The sequence below is a fragment of the Pleurodeles waltl genome, chromosome 6, assembly GCF_031143425.1.
Source record: "Pleurodeles waltl isolate 20211129_DDA chromosome 6, aPleWal1.hap1.20221129, whole genome shotgun sequence".
Taxonomy (NCBI): Eukaryota; Metazoa; Chordata; class Amphibia; order Caudata; family Salamandridae; genus Pleurodeles; species Pleurodeles waltl.
The window spans coordinates 305,412,074-305,434,709 of NC_090445.1; the positions used below are offsets into that span (position 1 = coordinate 305,412,074).

Below are 22,636 nucleotides of genomic sequence, written 5' to 3' on the forward strand. Positions count from 1 at the left end.
TCAGTGAAGCCACCGTGTAGCTGGCGAACTCGTAATGACCAGTGTCCAGCATGTGTATTAAAAATGGCTTCTCTGTTCACATACTATGTCTAAGAATTGACAAAAACAGCTCTTGCAGATATGTCCATAAATGAAATATAGGGCACCCTGCTTTAGGGCTGTAAAGCTTGCTGTAGGGTTGACCTACAACTATTACAGGCAGTGATTAGGCGACATGGCACTCAGGCTGTGTGTCATGTTGTGTTTTCACATTTCGGAGCACTTTGTCACAGAGCCTGCTGGGTCCCTTAGAGTGGAACAAGCTGTGCTGCAGCTCTTAGGGACCCTCTGCAGTACATATTCTCTTGGTACCAGGGGTACCACTTCTTAGGAATTTACAAAAGGTGCCAAAGGGCTGGTCACTTGAAGATCAAGTAAACAGGGGTCTTGTTTTAGGGGAAGGAACACTGGCACTGGGTACTTGGTTAGCAGGAACCGAGTGCACTAGTCAGTGTTACATCGTAAACCAGGCAAAAAGCACGGGGGAAGTACTGCTACCAGAACCCAGCTTCCTAAAGGTCTGCGTGCTAAGCACACCATAGGCCACGCAGGAGTGCAATTATTGCAACGTGTCACTCAGCAAGTTATATTTTATATATAAAGGAATGAAACCAAGCTGATTCCTAATAACACAGAACACATTGTACATACTTTTTAACATCTGAGAAAGGATGCAAGTAAACTTGACATCAAAACACAGTTTCTGCACTAAGACAGTTGTACCGATTTTAAGAAAATCTAGGGATTATGTTTTATGATATTATGAACTCAAAAGTATCAAAGGATAATACTTCTCCAGGGAAGCCACTGACTGCTTTGTCATGAGAGCTGCACATGAATAATACTGAAGAAACAGTTGTTCTTATAACACAGTTTAACAGTACCTAATTTATCAACTTCGAAATGATGAAGAGCTGCATCACCGCTGCTGCAATATTAATGTTAGATACTTGATGGCAGGAGCTCTCTCTAGCTACTCATTACCATCTTTAGCCTTGAAACAAATTATTTTATTTCCTTCACGACAATTCGGCTATTGAGGTGAGCAAGCTAAGTTTCACTGGATTTTATGAGGGATCTCTTACTATCTGCTACAGAGTTGTCATCTGTATATCCAAGCAGTAAGGGGAAGGTAACGTAACGTCTACCAGGTTTAATCGTACGACAAGAGTGCTGTGTGTATTCCATTGATTGCTACTTTAAAAAATGCATTTAATTTAGACTGTCCACAAGTCTTTGTATACTCTGAGGCGCAGAAAGATTAAATGAATTGCCCAGAATTATAATATAGATCTCGTAGTCCGCAAAATATGTACATAATCGACAAGAGAAAATCTCTTCGACCTACTCTACTATATCTAGATAAATTGGATTTTTGTATATTTTAGAAAGCCCACTAAAACACACAGATTTCAACGTGAACTGAGATATTCTTTTTTTTTTTTTTTTTACTTTGATGCCTTTCATTTACTCTTTTAGTACAAAAAAATCTGGAGAAAAAGACATACAGCTAAACTTTTTAATTTTGGTACAATTTTCAGAATGAGATGTTGTAGGAAGGTACCATCTTGCCTAGCATGTTACCCCTATTTTTACTGTATGTATGTTTGTTTTTGCCTATGTGTCACTGGGATCCTGCTAGCCAGGACCCCAGTGCTCATAAAGAATGCCCTGTATGTGTTCCCTGTGTGGTGCCTAACTGTATCACTGAGGCTCTGCTAACCAGAACCTCAGTGTTTATGCTCTCTCTGCTTTTAAAATTGTCACTGCAGGCTAGAGACTAATTTTACCAATTGTCATAGGAACACTGGAACACCCTTATAATTCCCTTGTATTTGGCACCTAGGTACCCAGGGTATTGGGGTTCCAGGAGATATCTAAGGGCTGCAGCATTTCTTTTGCCAACCATGGGGAGCTCAGACAATTCTTACACAGGACTGCCACTGCAGCCTGAGTGAAATAACGTCCACGTTATTTCAAAGCCATTTTACATTGCACTTTAGTAACTTATAAGTCACTTATATGTCTAACCCTCACTTAGTGAAGGTTAGGTGCAAAGTTACTTTGTGTGTGCACCCTGGCACTAGCCAAGGTGCCCCCACATTGTCCAGGACAAATTCCCCGGACTTTGTGAGTGCGGGGACACCATTACACGCGTGTACTACATATAGGTCAACACCTATATGTGGTGTCACAATGGTAACTCCGAACAAGGCCATGTAACATGTCTAGGATCATGGAATTGTCACCCCAATACCATTCTGGTATTGGGGGGACAATTCCATGCATCCCCGGGTCTCCAGTATGGAGCGCGGGTACTGCCAAACTAACTTTCCGGGGTCTCCTCTGCAGCTACCGCCAACCCCTCAGACAGGTTTCTGCCCCCTGGGGCCTGGGGCCTGGGCAGCCTGGTCCCAGGAAGGCAGAACAAAGGATTTCCTCTGAGAGAGGGTGTTATACCCTATCCCTTTGGAAATAGGTGTGAAGGGCCTGGGAGGAGTAGCCTCTTCTGGCCTCTGGAAATGCTTTGAAGGGCACAGATGGTGCCCTCCTTGCATAAGCCAGCCTACACCTGTTCAGTGATCCCCCCCAGCCCTGCTCTGGCGCGAAACTGGACAAAGGAAAGGGGAGTGACCACTCCTCTGACCAGCACCTCCCAGGGGAGGTGCCCAGAGCTCCTCCGGTGTGTCACAGACCTCTGCCATCTTGGATGCAGAGGTGTGAGGGCACAATGGACAACTCTGAGTGACAAGTGCCAGCAGGTGACGTCGGAGAACCCTCCTGATAGGTGCTTACCTTTCTCTGTAGCCAATCCTCCTCTGTGGGCTATTTAGGATCTCTCCTGTGGGTATCTCACCAGATAACGAATGCAAGAGCTCATCAGAGTTCCCCTGCACTTCCCTCTTCGACTTCTGCCAAGGATCGACCGCTGACTGCTCCAGGACGCCTGCATAACCGCAACAAAGTAGCAAGAAGACTACCAGCAACATTGTAGCACCTCAGCCTGCCGGCTTTCTCAACTGTTTCCTTGTGGTGCATGCTCCGAGGGCTGTCTGCCTTCACCCTGCACTGGAAACCAAGAGGAAATCTCCCATGGGTCGACTGAATCTTCCCCCTGCTAACGCAGGCACCAAACTGCATCACCGGTCCTCTGGGTCCCCCTCTCATCCTGACGAGCGTGGTCCCTGGAACACAGGAGCTGGGTCCAAGTGTCTTCAACAGTCCAGTGGCCCTTCTGTCCAAATTTGGCGGAGGTAAGTCCTTGCCTCCCCACGCCAGACAGTAATCTTGTGTACTGCGTGAACTGCAGCTGCTCGGGCTTCTGTGCATTTGGAAGACAGCCTAGCCCAGGTCCCCAGCACTCCATCCTGCATTGCCCAACTCGGTGAGTTGGACTCCGACGTCGTGGGACCCTCTTTTGTGGCTCTGAGTCAACTGTTGTCCTCAGATCTTCTAAGTGCCTGTTCAGGTGCTTCTGCGAGTGCTGCCTGCTTCTGCGTGGGCTCTCTGTGTTGCTGAGCGCCCCCTCTGTCTCCTCCTCCAAGGGGCGACCTCCTGGTCCTTCCTGGGCCCTAGCAGCACCCAAAATCCTCATCCGTGACTCTTGCAGCTAGCAAGGCTTGTTTGCGGTCTTTCTGCCCGGAAACAACTCTGCATCCTCCAGCACGTCGTGGGGCATCTTCTGACCAAAGGAAAAGTTCCTGGCACCTTCCGTTGTTGCAGAATCTTTGGCTTCTTCCACCCGGAGGCAGCCCTTTTGCACCTTCATTGGGGGTTTAGTGGGCTCCTGCCCAGCATGGACACTTGCGTGACTCTTGGACTTGGTCCCCTTCCTTTACAGGTCCTCAGGTCCAGGAATCCGTCTTCAGTGTTTTGCAGTCAGTTGTTGTCCTTGCAAAAACCCCTATCTCGACTTTACTGTCTTTCTGGGGTAGTAGGGTAACTTCACTCCTACTTCTCAGGGTCTTGGGGTGGGGTATTGTTAGAAATGGGGTTTTTGGTTGGCAGTCAGGTTACCCTCTGTCCAAGCAAGAACCCTCACTCTGATCAGGGTAAGTCACACACAATCCAAAATTGGCCTGTGCCCACCCTCTGGTAGCTTGGCACGAGCAGTCAGGCTTAACTTAGAAGGCAATGTGTAAAGTATTTGTGCAATAAATCATACAATACCACCATATAGCACCACAAAAATACACCACACAGTGTTAAATATATAATATTTATCAGGATAATTGTAGATCAAAACAAATAAAGTTGCAATGTGAATTTGTAGAGATATCACTGAAAAGTGATATGAAATGTCTTAAGTTTTTAAAAAGCAAACAAAGTCTCTTTCAAGCACAAAGTACCTGGTTTTGAAATGGAAAATCTCCTCAGAGGGCCACAGAAGAAGAGATACGTGGAAAACTGGTGTGTTCTCCCCAGCACACACGGACGTGCGTCGTTATTTTCCACGCGGGGAACTCGTGCGTCGTTTTACCGGCGTGCGGACAGTCTCTTTCTGTGGATCGCGGGGATTACCAGATGTCCCGGATCTGTGTGTGGATTTTCCTGCTTGTTTTCCGGCTGCGCGTCGTTCTGCGGGGCTGCGCGTTCAAATTTCGATCTCACGGCAGGCGTCACGTCGATTTCTCCTCTGGAGGTAGGGCGGCGTTGTCCTTGCGTAGCCGTACGTCAAAGTTCTGGTCGTCCCGAAGGCGTCGCGTTGATCAGCGTCGGTGTGCGGTGTTTTTCTCGCTGCGGAACAAGCTGTGTGTCGAAAATATTGGCGCACGGAGTGTACAAGTGAAAAAGAGAAGTCTTTTTGGTCCTGAGACTTTAGGGAACAGGAGGCAAGCTCTATCCAAGCCCTTGGAGAGCACTTTCACAGCCAGGCAAGAGTTCAGCAAGGCAGCAGGCCAACAGCAAGGCAGCAGTCCTTTGTAGAAAGCAGACAGGTGAGTCCTTTGAGCAGCCAGGCAGTTCTTCTTGGCAGGATGTAGTTTCTGGTTCAGGTTTCTTCTCCAGGAAGTGTCTGATGAGGTAGGGCAGAGGCCCTGTTTTATACCCAAATGTGCCTTTGAAGTGGGGGAGACTTCAAAGAGTGGCTAAGAAGTGCACCAGGTCCCCTTTCAGTTCAATCCTGTCTGCCAGGGTCCCAGTAGGGGGTGTGGCAGTCCTTTGTGTGAGAGCAGGCCCTCCACCCTCCCAGCCCAAGAAGACCCATTCAAAATGCAGATGTATGCAAGTGAAGCTGAGTACCCTGTGTTTGGGGGGTGTCTGAGTAAATGCACAAGGAGCTGTCAACCAAGCCCAGCCAGACATGGATTGTAAGGCACAGAAAGATTTAAGTGCAAAGAAATGCTCACTTTCTAAAAGTGGCATTTCTAGAATAGTAATATTAAATCCGACTTCACCAGTCAGCAGGATTTTGTATTACCATTCTGCCCATACTAAATATGACTTTCCTGCTCCTTTCAGATCAGCAGCTGCCACTTCAACAATGTATGAGGGCAGCCCCAATGTTAGCCTATGAAGGGAGCATGCCTCACAGTAGTGTACAAACGAATTTAGGAGTTTTACACTACCAGGACATATAACTACACAGGTACATGTCCTGCCTTTTACCTACACAGCACCCTGCTCTAGGGGTTTCCTAGGGCACACATTAGGGGTGACTTATATGTAGAAAAAGGGGAGTTCTAGGCTTGGCAAGTACTTTTAAATGCCAAGTCGAAGTGGCAGTGAAACTGCACACACAGGCCTTGCAATGGCAAGCCTGAGACAAGGTTAAGGGGGGCTACTTAAGTGGGTGGCACAACCAGTGCTGCAGGTCCACTAGTAGCATTTAATCTACAGGCCCTAGGCACATATAGTGCACATTACTAGGGACTTATAAGTAAATTAAATAGTCCAATCAGGTATGATCCAAAGTTACCATGTTTAAAAAGGGAGAGAGCATATGCACTTTAACACTGGTTAGCAGTGGTAAAGTGCGCAGAGTCTAAAAGCCAGCAAAAAAAGGTCCAAAAAGTGGAGGGAGGCAGGCAAAAAGTTAGGGGTGACCACCCTAAGGCATTTCAGGTCTAACAGGTATCTTGGACACCCTTAGTGTTTACTTACACTCCCAGTGACCCTCTACACACTACACTAGGCCTGGGGTCCATTCGTGGTTCGCATTTCACTTTTGGAGTATATGGGTTGTGTTGCCCATAGGCCTATTTCTCCCTATTGCATTCTACTGTGATTCTACATTGTTTGCACTACTTTTCTAACTGTTACTTACCTGATTTTGGTTTGTGTGCATATTACTTACCTCCTAAGGGAGTATATCCTCTGAGATACTTTTGGCATATTGTCACTAAAATAAAGTGCCTTTATTTTTAGTAACTCTGAGTATTGTGATATAGTGCTAAGTGATATAGTAGGAGCTTTGCATGTCTCCTAGTTCAGCCTAAGCTGCTCTGCTATAGCTACCTCTAACAGCCTAAGCTGCTAGAACACCTCTAATCTACTAATAAGGCATAACTGGACCTGGCACAAGGTGTAAGTACCACTAGGTACCCACTATAAGCCCGGCCAGCGTCCTACAGATGTCCATTAATTACTGCTATTCCTAAACTATCCCTGAAAAGAGATAGTAAATCGGTTGCTTGTTCTAACACTTATGGCACTTTGTAGTTACGGATTATACTTTTTGGCAATTAAGCCTCAACTTCGTAGGAATCCATGTTTTGAGCAGACCAGAAAATAGGGCTTTGAACACTGACAGACCGTCCTCAAAGCATCTTTCATATCCACAGAAACCTCCGGCTTTGCAGAAAGTAATACCTAAGCCGGAATGGTGGTACTACATAAAATAAGGGACCTAGAGGGAAAGCGCTCTCAAGCGAGGTGAACATTCTATTGAAATGCATGTGTTTTCAGTTTGATGGATAGCATAGCCAGGGCTTGCTCTCGATATGCTGTGCACAGACTTATCAATCAATCAATTAACCAATTAATTAATTTGTAAAGCGTGCTACATACCCGTGAGGGTTTCAAGGCGCGGGGGTGCTACTACTGCTCGAAGAGCCAAGTCTTGAGTAGTTTTCTGAAGGAAAGAATGTCCTGGGTCTGTCGTAGATCCGGCGGGAGGGTGTTCCAGGTCTTGGCGGCGAGGTAAGAGAATGATCTGCCGCCAGAAGATTTGCGTCGGATGCGGGGGACGAGGTTAGCGGAGCGGAGATGCCGGGTGGGGGTGTAGAAGCTGAGTCTGTTGTTCAGGTATGATGGTCCGGTGTTGTGGAGTGCCTTGTGTGCGTGGGTGAGGAGCTTGAAGGTGATCCTCTTGTTGACGGGGAGCCAGTGAAGGTCTCTTAGGTGGGGGGTGATGTGGCAGTGGCAAGGGATGTTGAGGATGAGTCAGGCGGAGGCGTTTTGGATGCGTTGGAGGAGTTTGGATGAGATACCGGTGTAGAGGGCGTTGCCGTAGACGAGTTTGTTGCTGACGAGGGCCTGGGTTACTGTTTTTCTGGTTTCTGTTGGGATCCATTTGTAAATTATGCGAAGCATGCAGAGGGTGTTGTAGCAGGAGGAGGAGACGGCGCTGACCTGCTTTGACATGGAGAGTGAGGAGTCGAAGGTGAAGCAGAGGTTTCGTGCGCTGTCGGTGGGCATCGGTGGGGGACCCAGCATGGACTTCCACCATGAGTTGTCCCAGGCGGAGGGGGTGCGCCCAAGGATGAGGACCTCTGTTTTGTCTGAGTTCAGTTTTAGCCGGCTGTCTCTCATCCAGTCGGCAATGGCTTTTAGGCCCTCGTGTACTTTAGTTTTGGCGTGTGCGGGTCCTTGGTGAGGGAGAGGATGAGTTGGGTGTCGTCGGCGTAGGATATGATGTTGCGGTTGTGCTGACGGGCTACTTGTGCGAGGGGGGCCATGTAGATGTTGAACAGCATCGGGCTGAGGGATGAGCGGATTTGGAAGTGAAGGAGTTCGGCAGCGCTGAAGGAGTCGTCCAGGGTGGTTTTGACTTCGAGGGTGGCTTTGTGGACGATGGCTATGCCTCCTCCGGTTCTGTTGGTGCGGTCTCGGCGAGCGACTTTGTATCCGTGGCTATGGCGATGTCGGGTGCTGAGGAGTCGCTCCACCAGGTTTCGGTTAGGAAGGCCACGTCCGGGGAGGAGGAGTCGAGCAGGTCCCAGACTTCGATGGCGTGCTTGCGTGCTGAGCGGGTGTTGAGGAGCATGCAATGGAGGTGGCTGGTCTTGATCCTTGGAGGTATGTGGGCTCTGTTGCAGGTGAAGCTGCAGTTGTGGCAGGAGGAGGGTCCGTGCGTGCTCTTTGGAGAGGCCTGGAAGCAGGTGGTGTCTCGACTGGTGTTGAGTGCGCGGAGGGTGTCGGCGTTGTAGCAAATGTTGGCAGGGTGGCTGTTGCCAGGGCCAGGGGTTCTGGCGCTGGGCGCGGTCCAGGCGGGGACGGGTGCAGAAGGGCTTGCCTTTGGCGCGCCAGCGGCGCGGCCGCGCTGCGGCTGCCATAAGAGGAGGGGAGGGTGGGAGAGCAGCTGGGAGGCGGGAGGGCCTAGCGAATGAGAGGGCTGGGGGGAGGGGCCGCAGGGGACCCAACGGCGGGAAAAATGCAAAAGGAACGGTGAGAAGGAGGGGTGAGGCGGGAGGGGCCACAGGGGACGCAGCGGCGGGGTTAAAATGCAAATGGAACGGTGAGAAGGAGGGGGGAGGCGGGAGGGGCGGCAGGGGCGGGGAAAAATGCAAAAGGAACGGTGAGAAGGAGGGGGGAGGCGGGAGGGGACGCAGGGGCGGGGAAGAAATGCAAAAGGAACGGTGAGAAGGAGGGGGGAGGCGGGAGGGGCCGCAGAGGACGCAGCAGCAGGGAAATAAGGCAAAAGGAATGGTGACAAGGAGGGGGGAGGCAGGAGGGGCCGCAGGGGACACAGCGGTGGGGGAAAAAGGCAAAAAGGAAACGGGAAAGGAGGGGGTGGGGAAGGCGGAGCAGGGAGCTTGAGTGTTGCACAGACTATCCCTGAGTGCTGCACAGACTATCCTTGCATGTTCCGGTGCTCATGCTCTAGAATGCCAGAGGACTTTACCTGCCATGCCTGTGTGCAGTGACCACCATATGCTGAAGCATTCCATCAGGACAGCATATGCGACAATGAACATGTCGAGGTCTGCGAAGGATGGGCTGAGTGATGCGTGGCCATTGCTCTACATCTTCTCCTGGTCCACGGCGCATTATTAGGAAGGAGAATTTTTCCCACATAGTATTAGGATTCTGTAATAAAAGAAAAAGCAACTTATTAGCCTGAATATCTATTTGTGGTACAGCTTAATACAAAGCTCTCCAGTAAGTGGATGTGCAAAAACACACTGGTGTTGAATACGCTCCAGTAAAGCTAGGTATTATGTAAACATCAGTCTTATGAAAGCAGGTAGAGCAACAACGTGCAAAACCTATACCATCCTTTTCTAGTCTAGAGAGCCATTACCGCATCAATTATTTCCCTCTTGTGTAACCCCAGCTAAAATATCAGGTGGAACAAGAAGGCATATAGAGGTTCACTTCAAGGTGGGGGGAAGGTCATACAGTGCATATGAGCGCTGAGGGTATCTAGCATGTCTTTGAAACTGATAACAGTAAATACCGAACACCCATAAATAATGGCACACATCACGGGAGAGAGGGAGAGTGTTTGCATTTTGCCTTCGCCCAGTAGGAACTAGCATTAACTCAACATCCCTCCTACTCGACCCAGTCATTAAACAGTGAGGATTGTTGCTGGTCGCAGGATAGGAAACAAAACAGGAATGCTTTCACTAACCCCACCTATTCTCAGGTGGGTGCTATAACAGAATAGCATTCTTCAAGCATTTTTGTATCCAAAGTTCTGTCAAAGACCTAGACATTAGGGAGGGTAGACAGGATATAATGACTGGGCCGAGGACTAAGAGTAATGAAGTTTACCAGTAAGTAGGTACTGGAATTTATATATCGTGAACCTAGCTAGGAGGCAACAGAGGTCGAGGATGAGTAGAACTAAGATGTTCAAAGATTAATGGTAAGTAATTGGGGCACTGTTGGCACCAAGCAATGTGGGACTAACCGTTTCTTGAAAAAGAAGAGTACAACATTTAAGACAGACCCCAAGAGGCTCTTTTGTAACATTTCTTGTCAGATTGAGAATGTTCTGTCTGGAATCTTAATTTAGAGCGGACAATTGACATTTTGTTTTTGTTATCTTTAAGCTGGTGTGAGTTCAGAGTAGGTTTCTATGCATGTGAACACAAAGAAGTTCCATTTCAGCAATCAAACAGACTGGTACATTTAGTGTGCACAAAATTAGTGGAGTTTGTGTGTCCAGTAAGCACTAATTCTAAAACAAACTGGAACTGCTTGATCTAGATCATAATTCTAGTGGTGGACAGCTGAGTTGGGTAGCCTTGTGTTTGGGACTGACCCACAGGACAGCCTCAGGCAGCTGGGGTCCGTTCTTCTGATGTGTGTCACTCCTCATAATAGTGAGTCCAGTTTCTACCACAATACTCTCAGGTCAGTAGTAGCTTCACAGTTTAGCCCAGGCTTGATAGTAAAATAATTATGAGTGGTAACTTGGAAAGGCCCTGTTCACGGATCATCTAATGTTTGTCCTCTATACTTCGGTAAAGCTCCTACGTGGCCGCAGAATCAAATGCTGAATGAAGTACTAGTTGGAGAATCCAATACCTTTCCTCCCAGGTGGCCAGGCTCGCCCTCGGGCGACCTGCAGCTTTCACTATTTTGGGAGGGGGTGGTGGCGAGGGGGGCTCTAATCATGAAGGGGCATACCCTTGGAGTAACCACCTCATCTCGAGGTCATCTAACACTGCTGTCCCTCTTGGGCAGGTTTTAAATGGCTTAGGTGAAACTCGTATTTGGCTCAGACAGGAAATCATGCATTAGGAAATGTAAATCTTCAGCAGGAGGAGGAGGAAGGTTTCATGCTGGCAAGGGACTTGGGGCTATTTCAGAGGGCTGGTGGCACACCTCTCACATCCACAGAGAAAACATAGGTGCCAGGAGGGAGGCACATGATTGTCTATATGCAGGCACCCATGTCTGAGATGGACCTTGGCTAACCTGACACAAAATAGACCAGCATACTGAGGTGCACTACACATCCCTATTTTCGTAATCAGAAAAGAGGGGGTAGGGACATTTCTAAGATGTGATTTTCAGAAAGGCCAATGTGGTCAGATTTTGTTAATCATTTGAACTAATACCCGAAGGAGCCAAACATTAGGCAATGGAATGTGTAAAGTTAAAAACCTTGAAGTGTATTTAAGCCTAGGGAAAGTAGGAAAGAATTTGCTAATTTTACAGTTCGCTCACAAAAAGTCTATTCTGCTACTCTGTCTCATAACAAACATAATATGGTTATGCAAACTTGCTTTCAATAGAACAGCATGCAGGTTTGCCCTAAACTATTATTTTCCAACACATCTTACTTGCCATGTTAAATCACAGTGGAGAGATTATGGTGTGATGGTCTAATACTTACCCATGAAAAGGGCAGGGGCTGGTAGGCTTGAATAAAATTGCAGGGCACAATATGTGTCTTAGCCAGCAGAGGGCACGGCAATGAGTGGGGGCACTGATGAAGAAAGTGAATATTAGGAGAATGACAATTTGATGGGTAGCACCATTAAGTATCTGCATGGCTCTATACATTGAAATATGCACGTAATTGCTCAGATTTAACAAGTTTACATTTTCTTATAAAGTAATTGGATATCATTGATAGAAACATACAGATAGATACATTCTGGCACATTCAACAAGTCTGGTTACAGTAGAAACGTAATACAGAAAAAGACAAGTATTATACAGAACAATTTTTAACAAAAAGAACCCAGAGCAAACCAAAATTGTATTTTTTTTTCGCCAAGCTTCGTCTGCACAGCCTTTCATCACAGCGTAAAATAATATCACACTAGCCAGCGAAAATATTATATTAAGACAAAGCCAACCGTGAAAAAATAGAGGATGATAATACCGTTTTTTGGTGGAAAAAACACTTACAAGTCTGAAAACGCATGGAAGTCTGAATAATAAGTGGCAATTGGCACGATATAGTAACGGGGAAGTGGAAGGTTTTAAACAGGACAAAGACAAGGGGGAGAAAAGGAGGAAAATGAAAAAGCAGGAGCAAAGGCATGGAATTAATCATGTGTTTCATAACTGGGGCAATAGACGGAGTGCATGACAATGGGGTAAATCTTCACTTCTTTCGTGGTCCACCTTCCTTGACCGCTTACAATATGTAAGTAGGTTTGGGTGTAGTCTAATATTAGGCAGCACGTTGAAATTTCCCAGGTAGAGGCTTTTGCAGCCCAAAACGTCCACCAAAATATATCATACCTACCGAATAACTCTACAGTCAGTCATTATCAGTTAATTTCAGCAAAAGCATAAATTACGTTTTCAATACATGTCTGGAAATAAACATATGTATGTATCATGTTACAGAGAAAAATGGCATCCCACTCCCAAATGAGCCTCCTGATTTATGGGTCCCCTCTTTTGCTAAGCCGCAGTACGCATGATTCTATGGCAAACACAGGGTTAGTGTTTTTGCACTTTGGAGATGCTGCTGATGAGGATGTTTTGTCCATCTGCATCTTCAATAAGACATTACATTTTAGAAGTCTGCATTGAGGTCCCCTGAGACACTGAGACATTTTGTGGATTTTTAATTGAGTAATTGGATTTGTTCTAGTGGAGACTCCATACACAGTTGGTTTCAGAATGGTAGCTTTGCTTTTGGGAGTTTCAAAGGACGCTGCAATGTTGACCCTTAAGCTTAAGGACAATTTCCACAGCTATAACGGTTTATTAATTTTGACTGTTTCAGATAAGCTTGGGTTTTTCAACCTAGAGTGTTGATATTTCCTTCTGTAACTGTGCAGGAGTTTCTTTCAGTTTTACCTGCGCAGTGCGTCTTGTGAACAATCACCGTTCTTTGCAGAGCCTGTACAGAGAACAAGCCTTCTCTTACCACTGGTCTGACGCTAAGGCCCTCTAACTCATTAAAAGTTACTATGCCTTATGTGAACATACTTTCTTTGAGCCACCCCAGGGAACCTCAACAATTACTTCAGTACTTCCTCTGAGAATCTTTGACTCTTCTGGGTGCTGTGCCATCTGCAGTCGTCCAGCGTCAAGTGAATCAGTTTCTCACTTTTCAAACATTTTGGAAAGACATTTAAGAAAAAGGGATGCTTCAACACCAACGTTTCCCCCATTGGTTTTTATTTACCAATCAGACAGTGGTCTTCAAGTGACGGTTAACAGAGTTAGCTTCTTTCTAATCAAGGCAATGGCAGGAGCAGTCTATATATTACTTGAAAGCTAATCACATAGGGAATAAAGGACGAGGGATACAGAGGATAGGAGTAAGGTGGGCCAGTTTCATATGAGGGAAGCAGAATGCTTCTTTGTTATCAGGATGATAACCTGGACAGAGTGTGAAAAATCCCTGAGCTCCAGACAATAATGAGACAGCATAGCAGATGATTTATATATACTTGTTAGGATTCAAACACATTGTGAGTTTCACATTCTCTATTCAAAGACATTGTGAGTTTGCCATGCTCTAGTTTCAATCCACATTTTACCTTACACACTATCAAAGGAGTTGGCAGAATGAGGACTCCAGCAATCATAGATCTCCGCACCTTTCCAATTACTGTAAGCTTGGGGGTAGCATGCTTCATAAGGGCCGAAAAAGTGGTCTGATCAGTAGGGAAAAGTGTTTAAGGGCTCCGAAGATGGGCTTCGCTGTTTTGACTCCGTAGAGGAGTGTGGATGTTTCAGCTCTGATGTGGTATGAAGCCGACTCGGTTCCAAAGTGGAAGCCTCCATCTTTCGACTCAACACCAAAACAGGTGTGACAGTCTGTTGGTGGAGTGGGTCTTGGCCTTTTTCGGCACCAAACCCGAAGGTCGGTCGACGGTTTGTAGTTTTTGGGTTGAACCATGGCTAGCAAGCAGTGGTATACCCAATGCCTTCTGTGATTTCTTAGTTTGTTGGGAAGGGTTTGGTGTACTCATGTACTGCCCCGCATGGAGTACCTGGCTGTCCTCATCTGAATCTCGGTCGGACTCGAAGCCTCAACTGCAGTCTGTGCCTGTTCCTCACCAAAGATGTCAGGTGTTTGCTCTGTGGACTTCAACGCCATCTCCAACCACCTTGGTCTTCGATCTCTTATGGTCTTCTTCACTCGAAAGGACAGACACCCCTCACAGATTTCTTCTTGGTGGTCGGGAGAAAGGCAGAGGTTGCACACCGGTGTAGGGGAACTTGGCGTGGCACCAAGGACAGAATCGAAAACCTTGTCCATCAAAGCGTATTCATGCACTCAGTGCATATGCTCTATCCATTAAGTGCTGCACAAGGTGTGCATCACGTCTGCAGCACTCACTGAAGGGAAGGCCTGCTATGAGAAATTAAGCTTAGACTCCACCTGTCTTTAACATTCATGAAGAAAAAATGCACTATTTTAAACAAAGACTTCATATTTACATTATTCATTGGTCAGAGACATGGAATGGGTTAGTGAGCACAGAAGACGTTTGTTTAGTACTCACCGGAGCGAAAATATGCCCTCCTCTGTTAACCTTATTCTCTTGCTCCTCATCCAGCTGCATAGAGAAAGGGACAGAATACTAATTAAGAGACCTCATCATTTCCATGCTTGTGATGAAAGTTAGTTCTAGACAACTTAAAATAAGATCAGAAAAAAGGAACTGATCCTGAGCCTTCGGGCCTGGAGTCTGATAACCACTGGCCAATACTCTTACAACTAGATAAACACATCTTTACAAACTCCTCCACTAGTTCAAACCTTCAGGTCTACTTGAATTGGTGGTATAAACGTGCTCAGCAAAACACTCTCATGTAACCTTGTATGGCATGCTGTAATTGTTCAACCAGTCAGTATGCTTGCAAGATCTACTGCTGTTCGCAGGCATTGTAAGTTCAGGCAGTGTGCATCAAGGACAGGAGGACACAGACAGATGTCTGTTTTTTCTGCTTATTCTGGCGTCAATAGCTGTAGCATTTTCCCTAATTAGGTGGCCTTGCTTCGATTCAGGCCCATCATTGTTGGGGGGGGGGGAAGACTAACACTAGTTAGTGTGTTCTGCAGAGGGTGCTAACCACTGTTGATGCGCTTAGCAACGAGCAATTAGGCTTAACTAAACACTATGGCATGTCTCTGGCATAAGAACAACTTCCCTCCTGATAAGCTCCCGGAAGACACGTCTACTTTCCTTAATGTTGCCTTACTTTCAGGATAGCGTCTCTGGCCTCCATCAGCATCTGATGACCTTCCTTTGTTCCATTTTCAATTAAAACCTGGGTAATAAACACCGATCAGTTACTTTTTAGCAATATATCATTTTTTAGACATTGTTTGTTTGTGTTATGTGCCCAAGAAAATGTGTTCATTTACAGTGAGCTGCCAATTCTGAGAAAAACATAATGCTAATTCTTTAAATTAATAAGTGATGCACCATTAGTTTAATAAAAACAAAATAGCAGAAAAATAACTTAAACATTTCCACTCTAGGTGAACATATCAGAATTCTTGGTAGCCAAAATGATAGACTAATTCATGCAACGCTTAGAACGAAATGTGCCTTTGAACACATTTCACTGGGGATGTACAGTAAAACGCGTAAAACAAGTAAATGGCGGTAGATACATTTTAGAAACGATGGCTGTGTGTATTCTGTCGAATCCTTCGATGTTTGTCTGAAAATTGTTTATTTCTGAACAAAAGGTTCTGCTTTTCTACTATGGTGGAGAAAGTATACTGGGGATATTCCAATGAAGAGTTCACTTCATCTCTCCATCCGCGTTTCCAATGAAGGTTACAACCTATTATAATACTTCAAAGGTTTGGACACCTCTGTTTACCTACCCTGCCAGTTAGTTTTATAAACCTCACAAACCTTCAAACCTACAGTTTGGAACCCTGAGGATTAGTTTGGCAATATTTCTGTGACACCTATATACATCACTCTAGAGGGAAGCTCGGTATAGGATTTATATGGTACTCTATATTAGCGTCTTGCCTGAACATGTTGTAACCCCCAGTGCAAGGCATATTTTTGGTGTTTGGGCATCATTGCATCCGTACCTTCATAGCCTCTTTTTATTACAGTATACTCAATAGGCTTTTTGTTCTCTTGTTGATTTCCGTGATACCTTTGATTCTTCAAATAAATATCAACATAGTTCAATAAAAGAGTATACAAAACTGGCAGAGAAGGTATGTGAGAAAGTTGTTGCCGGAACCCCAATGGAGACTTACATCAATTTTCTGCATACTGCTTATCGATTTGTTAGATCTGCAGGTACCTCACTACTGGCCGTGTGCTGGAAAAACTACCCAACCAACAGAGCGATTTGTGGAAGTAGTTTGTGTTTTGTGCCATCCTATTTGGACAGAGTACAAAAATGCAGTGGTTTCTGATTGGAACAGAATTGACTTCAACATAAGCAACGTAAGCAGCAACATGGGAGCCAGATGGAAGTATGTCACCTCCAGAATATTAATGTAGTTTGATTGCTCCTTGTCGACTCCTTTTTCCTAAGTGGCTAGGTTATCAATATGAGCAGTGCATCCCAGCACGCATGAACCCATCACTTCTGACTGGGAGACCAGTGGTTTCTGCAAGGGCACTCCCTTTTCTTGCTTGTCCTCACAATTCCCGGATAGCATCACTGACCCACAGAGTTTCCATGTGTAAACTGCCTGGGGACTGAATAATACACAAGTTGACATCGAATCCAGATGCGAGCAACACTGTAATGACATTTCTCCCAGAAATTGCACTGTTTTAAATGTGGATTCAGCGAACTGTATATTTCACTCCATGTTCCACAGAACTTTGGCATTCATCCTAAAGTTTCAAACCGCTTTCTTACAAGAAACAGCTTTGGTGTATAGATTCTCAACTGTTTTCAGTTTCCTTGGGAATACGTTGTTACTGCCATACCCCCGGAGTATGCTCTTCAGTCTTGGGCCTTGCTTAAAAGGAAAAGAATAGTGGGAATCTCAACATTTGGAATTCGTTTTTTATTTGATCACCATCTTGTAGTCCAAAATAAACCTGAAACTCTTACTTTGGACACCTCTTTAACACAATAAATTAAATGAAGTTGTAACGCGATTAAAGCTTGTCAATAGGCTCAAAGGCTAAATCAAAATTAAGCGTTCAATACGTGCATTTCAAAATGATCGTAAATTGGTCTCCTTGACGATGAAACCTGGGCCTATAAGTATTGAATGCCCAGCTAAAGGGCACACTTTCTAATTCTCAGATCACTATAGTCTCTGGAAATCTGGACTGGAATCATGTTTCACACACCCAATTATATCACTCTCCATCTGCCTTTGTAACATTGTGATAAATCCTGCAATAAAAGATCAAAACACTGTGGGTTTAGGTACTCACCAAGAATCCATCTGTTTTCCTCCAAAGAGTTTGGATCATCTGTGTGCGGTCCTGTTGACTTGGCAATTCATTTAGGGAGTACGCAGATACAACCAGGTCATACCCAACCTACAGTAGATGAAATATTATCTTTTTCACTAGATGTCAAGAATACAGTTTCCACAATAGATACAAAACAATTATGTTAGAAATGGGGTTTCTAGTTGACAGTGGTTTGCACCCTGTCCCAGTAGGGACCCTCACTCTTGTCAGGTTAAAGAAATCACACAGCTAAGACATCCCCTGCCCACCCCCTTGATCACTTGGCACGAGTAGTCTAGCTTATCTCAGAAGCAATGTGTAAAGTATTTGTACACAGAAACAGTAACAGTGAAATCACCCCTAAAGTACCCCCACACCAATTTAGAATATAGCCAATATTTATCTGAGGAAAACAAGACCTAAATGACAAAAATCCAACATACACAAGTAAAGATACAGATTTTCAAAGATTAAATCTCAGTATAGTGCTTGGAAACACAATAGCTCCCTCCGGTGCTATTGCAGCATCTTGATGGAGTCTTTCCAAACAGTCCAACACCACTCTCGAGGGAGTGCGAGACGGTTACGGAGTTGCATGGACCCCAGGTATAGTACCAGTAAAAATGATGAGGAAACTAAGACGTTGCACAGAGTCTGGGATGTCTGGGAGGTGAGGAGTCACTGGAGCTGGTGCGGCGTCAGTTTCTTACTTCTACCCGGAAGGTGAGTAGTCGGTGCCTTACTGCTAGGCAGGAAAGGTGAGGTGTTGGTTCCTTAAGGTTAGAGGAAAGGTGATGCAGCGTCGGTGGCAAAGCGTCGGTTCCTTATGACCAAGCGGGGATGATGAATTCAGGAGGTCAAGAAGCGAGGCGTCAACTTTGCGGTGTCACAATCACACCACAGGGCCACAAGTGCTGCAGTAGAGTCGGGTGTCATGAACGCCAATGGTACTTGGGACTCACACTGTGGCGAACTTCAGAGTAAGTGTGGCATCGTCGGGCCTGTGTTGCAGGTTGTGGTTGTTGCACTAAGTGGGGACCATGGCTCTGAGGAGTGGGGAGTCGAACAGCAGCGCTTGTTCAGAAGTCGCTCTGGATTCAATGTGCTTAGTTTCTTCTTGGTTGCACCAGAGCTCACTTCCAAGGGCCCAGGAATTGGATTTTGCACCACTTCGTAAGTGAGGACTCTAAGCAAGAGAGTCCAGGCACTGGCAGGTGAAGTCTTAGGTGTCCCTGAGACTTCTTAACAGGAGGCAATCTCAGTCCAAGCACTTGGAGAATCTTGGAAAGCAGAATGTACAAAGCCAAGTCCAGTCTTTTCATTCCTCGGAAAGAAGCAGCAAGCAGCAGGAGAGCACAATACAGCAACAGGCAGAGTGGTGGTCCCTCTTACGGCAGCCAGCTCTTCTTCCTGGCAGAACGCCTTCAGTCCAGAAGTGTTCTAACTAGGTAGTGTCAGAGTTCCTGTACTTATCCCCGTTTCTCTCATGAAGTAGGCAACTTCAAAAGGAAGTCTTTGTAGTGCACAAGACCCTGCCTTTCCCTGGCCTGGCCCCAGACACACTCTAGGGCGTTGGAGACTGCTTTGTGTGAGGGCAGGCACAGCCCTATTCAGGTGCAAGTGTCAGCTCTTCCCACCACTCTAGCTCAGAAAGACTCATCAGCGTGCTGATGGGCCATCAGGATATGCAGGGAACACCTCAGCTCCCTTTGTGTGACGGTCTAGAGTGAATACACAGACAGCCCAACTGTCATCCTGACCCAGACGTGTATTCAGCAGACAGGCAGAGGCACAGAATGGTTAAGCTAGAAAATGCCCACTTTCTAAGAGACATTTTTAAACTCAGAATTCGAAAACAAACTTCACCAAAATATGTATTTTTAAATTATGAGTTCCGAGACCCCAAACTCCAGATCTCTATCTGCTCCTAATGGGAACTTACACTTAAAAGCTATTTCAAGGCAATCCCCATGTTACCCTATGGGAGAGATAGACCTTGCAATAGTGAAAAAACAATTTAGCAGTATTTCACTATCAGGACACGTAAACCACCAGAACATATCCTGACTTTTAAATTGACTGCACCCTACCAAAGGGGTCTGCCTTGGGCCTACTTTAGGGGTGACTTACATATAATAAAAGGGAAGGTTTGGGCCTGGCAAGTGGGTGCAGTTTAAAACTGCAGTGGCAGGTCTGAGACATGTTAACAGGGCTACTCATGTGGGTGGCACAATCAGTGCTGCAGGCCCACTAGTAGCATTTGAGTTACAGGCCCTGGGCACACATAGTACACTTTACTAGGGACTTACTAGTAAACCAAAAATGCCAATAATGAAGAAACCAATACATTTTAGACATATGCACTTTAGCACTGATTAGCAGTGGTAAAGTGCCCAGAGTCCTAAAGCCAACAAAAACAGGTTGGAAAAATGGAGGAAGAAGGCAAAAAGCTTGGGGGTGATTGCAAAAAGGGCCAGGTCCAACAAATTACAATCACATGTTACAGTTAAATCTTGAAAATCTTGGACATTCTAGTGACACAGAATCCAGAGTATCACATTTACTTATTTTATAATTCTTAGCTGCTCACTGAGACTCAAAACAGGCACCTGTAGTGAAAACAAATCTTAGATTTGTACTAACTACCTGAGGGGAACATCCTTGTCTACCACAGTCAGAACTCAGTTTGCACATAGGAAAAAGGGTTCATTTTTGACTAACTGGCGGCATTGAAGAGTGGTTAATCAGTGAAAAAGTCAGTCTGATTCACATAAAATTGCATAGAACTACCACTATCCAAATAAAGAGGCTGGTTACCCTCCTTAAACTTAAACCTAATGTCTTTGTATGTTAAATTCAGCATTAAAGGAAATGTCTATATGAGATTTCAAAGCACCCAAAATACCAACCACTGAGGGAGAACATAAGGTTTCTGTTTTAAAGCATTGAAGGGTGATGATATACATGCAAATTCATTAAGCAATACAACCACGGAATTGACTGACCAATCATAAAAATAATGTATTAACAAAAGCAGACACATTAAAGGGGAGATGACTTGAAATCAAGTAGAGGGAGCTTCGGGAGACTCCACTGGAATTTCACAAACAAGAGACCGTTAAAAAACAACACAAGTCTAGGAAGAAAACAGGAGAGTTGAATATCAGTGGACTGGTTTGCAAAAACATAACTCCTCTTCGGTAAATGGAGAACTTTGTGTATGGAACCCATCCCCCATCTCTTCTTCTAACAGGTTTTCACAGGATGACACCATACAGATTTAAGAGTAATTTTTTTCTATATGACGTTTAAGTGTCCATTATTATTTTTTGTTATCGCAATTTTATTGTTAGCTATACTGATAACTCTTTAGTATATCCATATACGTATGAATAACTTCTTGAAATACACAGTACCTTGGGAGAGACAGGCAGAAACTGTCTGAAATATACTCCTGGCATTCGTGCATCATGTGACAGTGAACCGCCTGAAAGAATAAGAAGACACATTAAGCACAGATTGGTCATTTGCTACAGAAGAGTACGCCATGGCTTGATTAAACATATTTGCCAAAAAACAAATTGCATAAATATACTCACTGAGCAGAATTTAGACAAATTCTCCATAGTTGCACAAACCGAGTATGGCTAAACATGCCTAGCAATGTACACTAGTACTGCTGAGTACTTCCGTAAAGGATTATGCAAGGATTGTGCAGAAGCCTTCTGGTCACTTTATGATTTACACATTTTAAGGGGTATTTCTATACTGCAAGCACAGCCCCAACCGGCAATTGAAAATGTTACAATGAGCCAAAAGAAAAACAATATATGTATATTTTTTGTATGGTTAATAAAACCCTTTACAATTAAAGGATAAATTCAAATTATTTAGTAAGCTAAATCGAAATTATTTATTGAGATAATATAATTAGATATTATGATAATATTTGCATAACCAAATCCAAAAATCCCACAAATCTGTAGATCAGCTGCGTATGTTGGATGCTCAAACTCTGAATTATAGCTTGCCAGCAAGTTCATGTGTGCAGCTTGTAGGAAGCTGGCCTGGTGTGTGGTGGGTACCCAAGGTACTTTAACCTCATACCAGGTCCAGGTGTCCCCTAATGCTGTAGTGTAGGCAGCTGTGGATGAACAGCCAAGGCGTATCTAGGAGACATACAAAGCTCATGCAATACCACTGTAGTCACACAGTATTCACACACATGAAAGGTAAATACTCAGTTTTACAAATATAAAGGTACTTTATTTTAGTGGCACATTTACCAAAAGTACTATAGAGGCAACCCTCCAATAGGAGGCAAGTAACACACTAGATATGTACACTAGAAATCAGAAATAGGCATAAAAAGCCGTAGAAAACAGTGCAAAAAGCAATAGACAATAGGGACCCTAGGTGGAGCCCAAACCATATACTAAAAAAAAAAAAAAAGGAATGTGAATGCAGGGCCCCCACCTAGATAAGTGGAATGTGTAGAAGGGAGCTGAGGGAACTAGGAAACCCTAAAGATAAGTACCACAGTGCCCACCAGAGACCAGGAACAAAGGAGTAAGTTACTGGATTTTCCCCAAACCACCCAAATGAACTGAAAAGAAGATAATGCAACACCCAGACAAGACCGCAAGAAACCAGCAGTGGATTCCTGAAGGGGAAGACCTGTGGAAAAAGGGAACCAGTGGTGGCGAGAGCCACTACCCACCCATCTGTGGTTGCAGGAGTTGTCGACGGTAGGACAAAGACGGTCAGCAATGCAGCCCTGGAGCCGGAGGAGAGTTCCTGGAGGATGCAGTCGATGTCAAGATGGAAGACTGCAGTAGGGCAGTGATGTGGAAAGGCCACCAACAAGCCTTGGCTAAGGCAGTAGTTGCAGTGAAGCAAAAAGTGGAGCTGCCGGGGACCAGCAAGGCCCCTAAGGACTCAACCACTGGGAGGGCCTGGGGTGACCCTCAGCAAGGCAGAGTGTCCACAGAAGAAAAGGCAGCCCCCATAGGAGGCCCACTGGAAGAAGAACCAGGAGTCGCAGAGGAGCCCATGCAACCCAACTGTAGAAGGGTCCCACACCGCAGGAGAAGCACGAA

At 45.3% G+C, this 22,636-nt stretch overlaps 1 protein-coding gene across 1 annotated transcript in view; it reads right to left on the reverse strand.

Annotated features, from left to right (window-relative positions):
- METTL17 (methyltransferase like 17) overlaps positions 1-22,636 on the reverse strand; it is a 149,913-nt gene that overhangs the window by 12,845 nt on the left and 114,432 nt on the right. Inside the window, exons 8-13 of the mRNA XM_069238111.1 lie at positions 20,954-21,024; positions 17,517-17,624; positions 15,340-15,408; positions 14,640-14,693; positions 11,552-11,644; positions 9,104-9,288 (exon numbers count right to left, since the gene is read on the reverse strand). Coding sequence (XP_069094212.1) covers positions 9,104-9,288; positions 11,552-11,644; positions 14,640-14,693; positions 15,340-15,408; positions 17,517-17,624; positions 20,954-21,024 — 580 coding nt within the window. The remainder of the gene's footprint in view (positions 1-9,103; positions 9,289-11,551; positions 11,645-14,639; positions 14,694-15,339; positions 15,409-17,516; positions 17,625-20,953; positions 21,025-22,636) is intronic.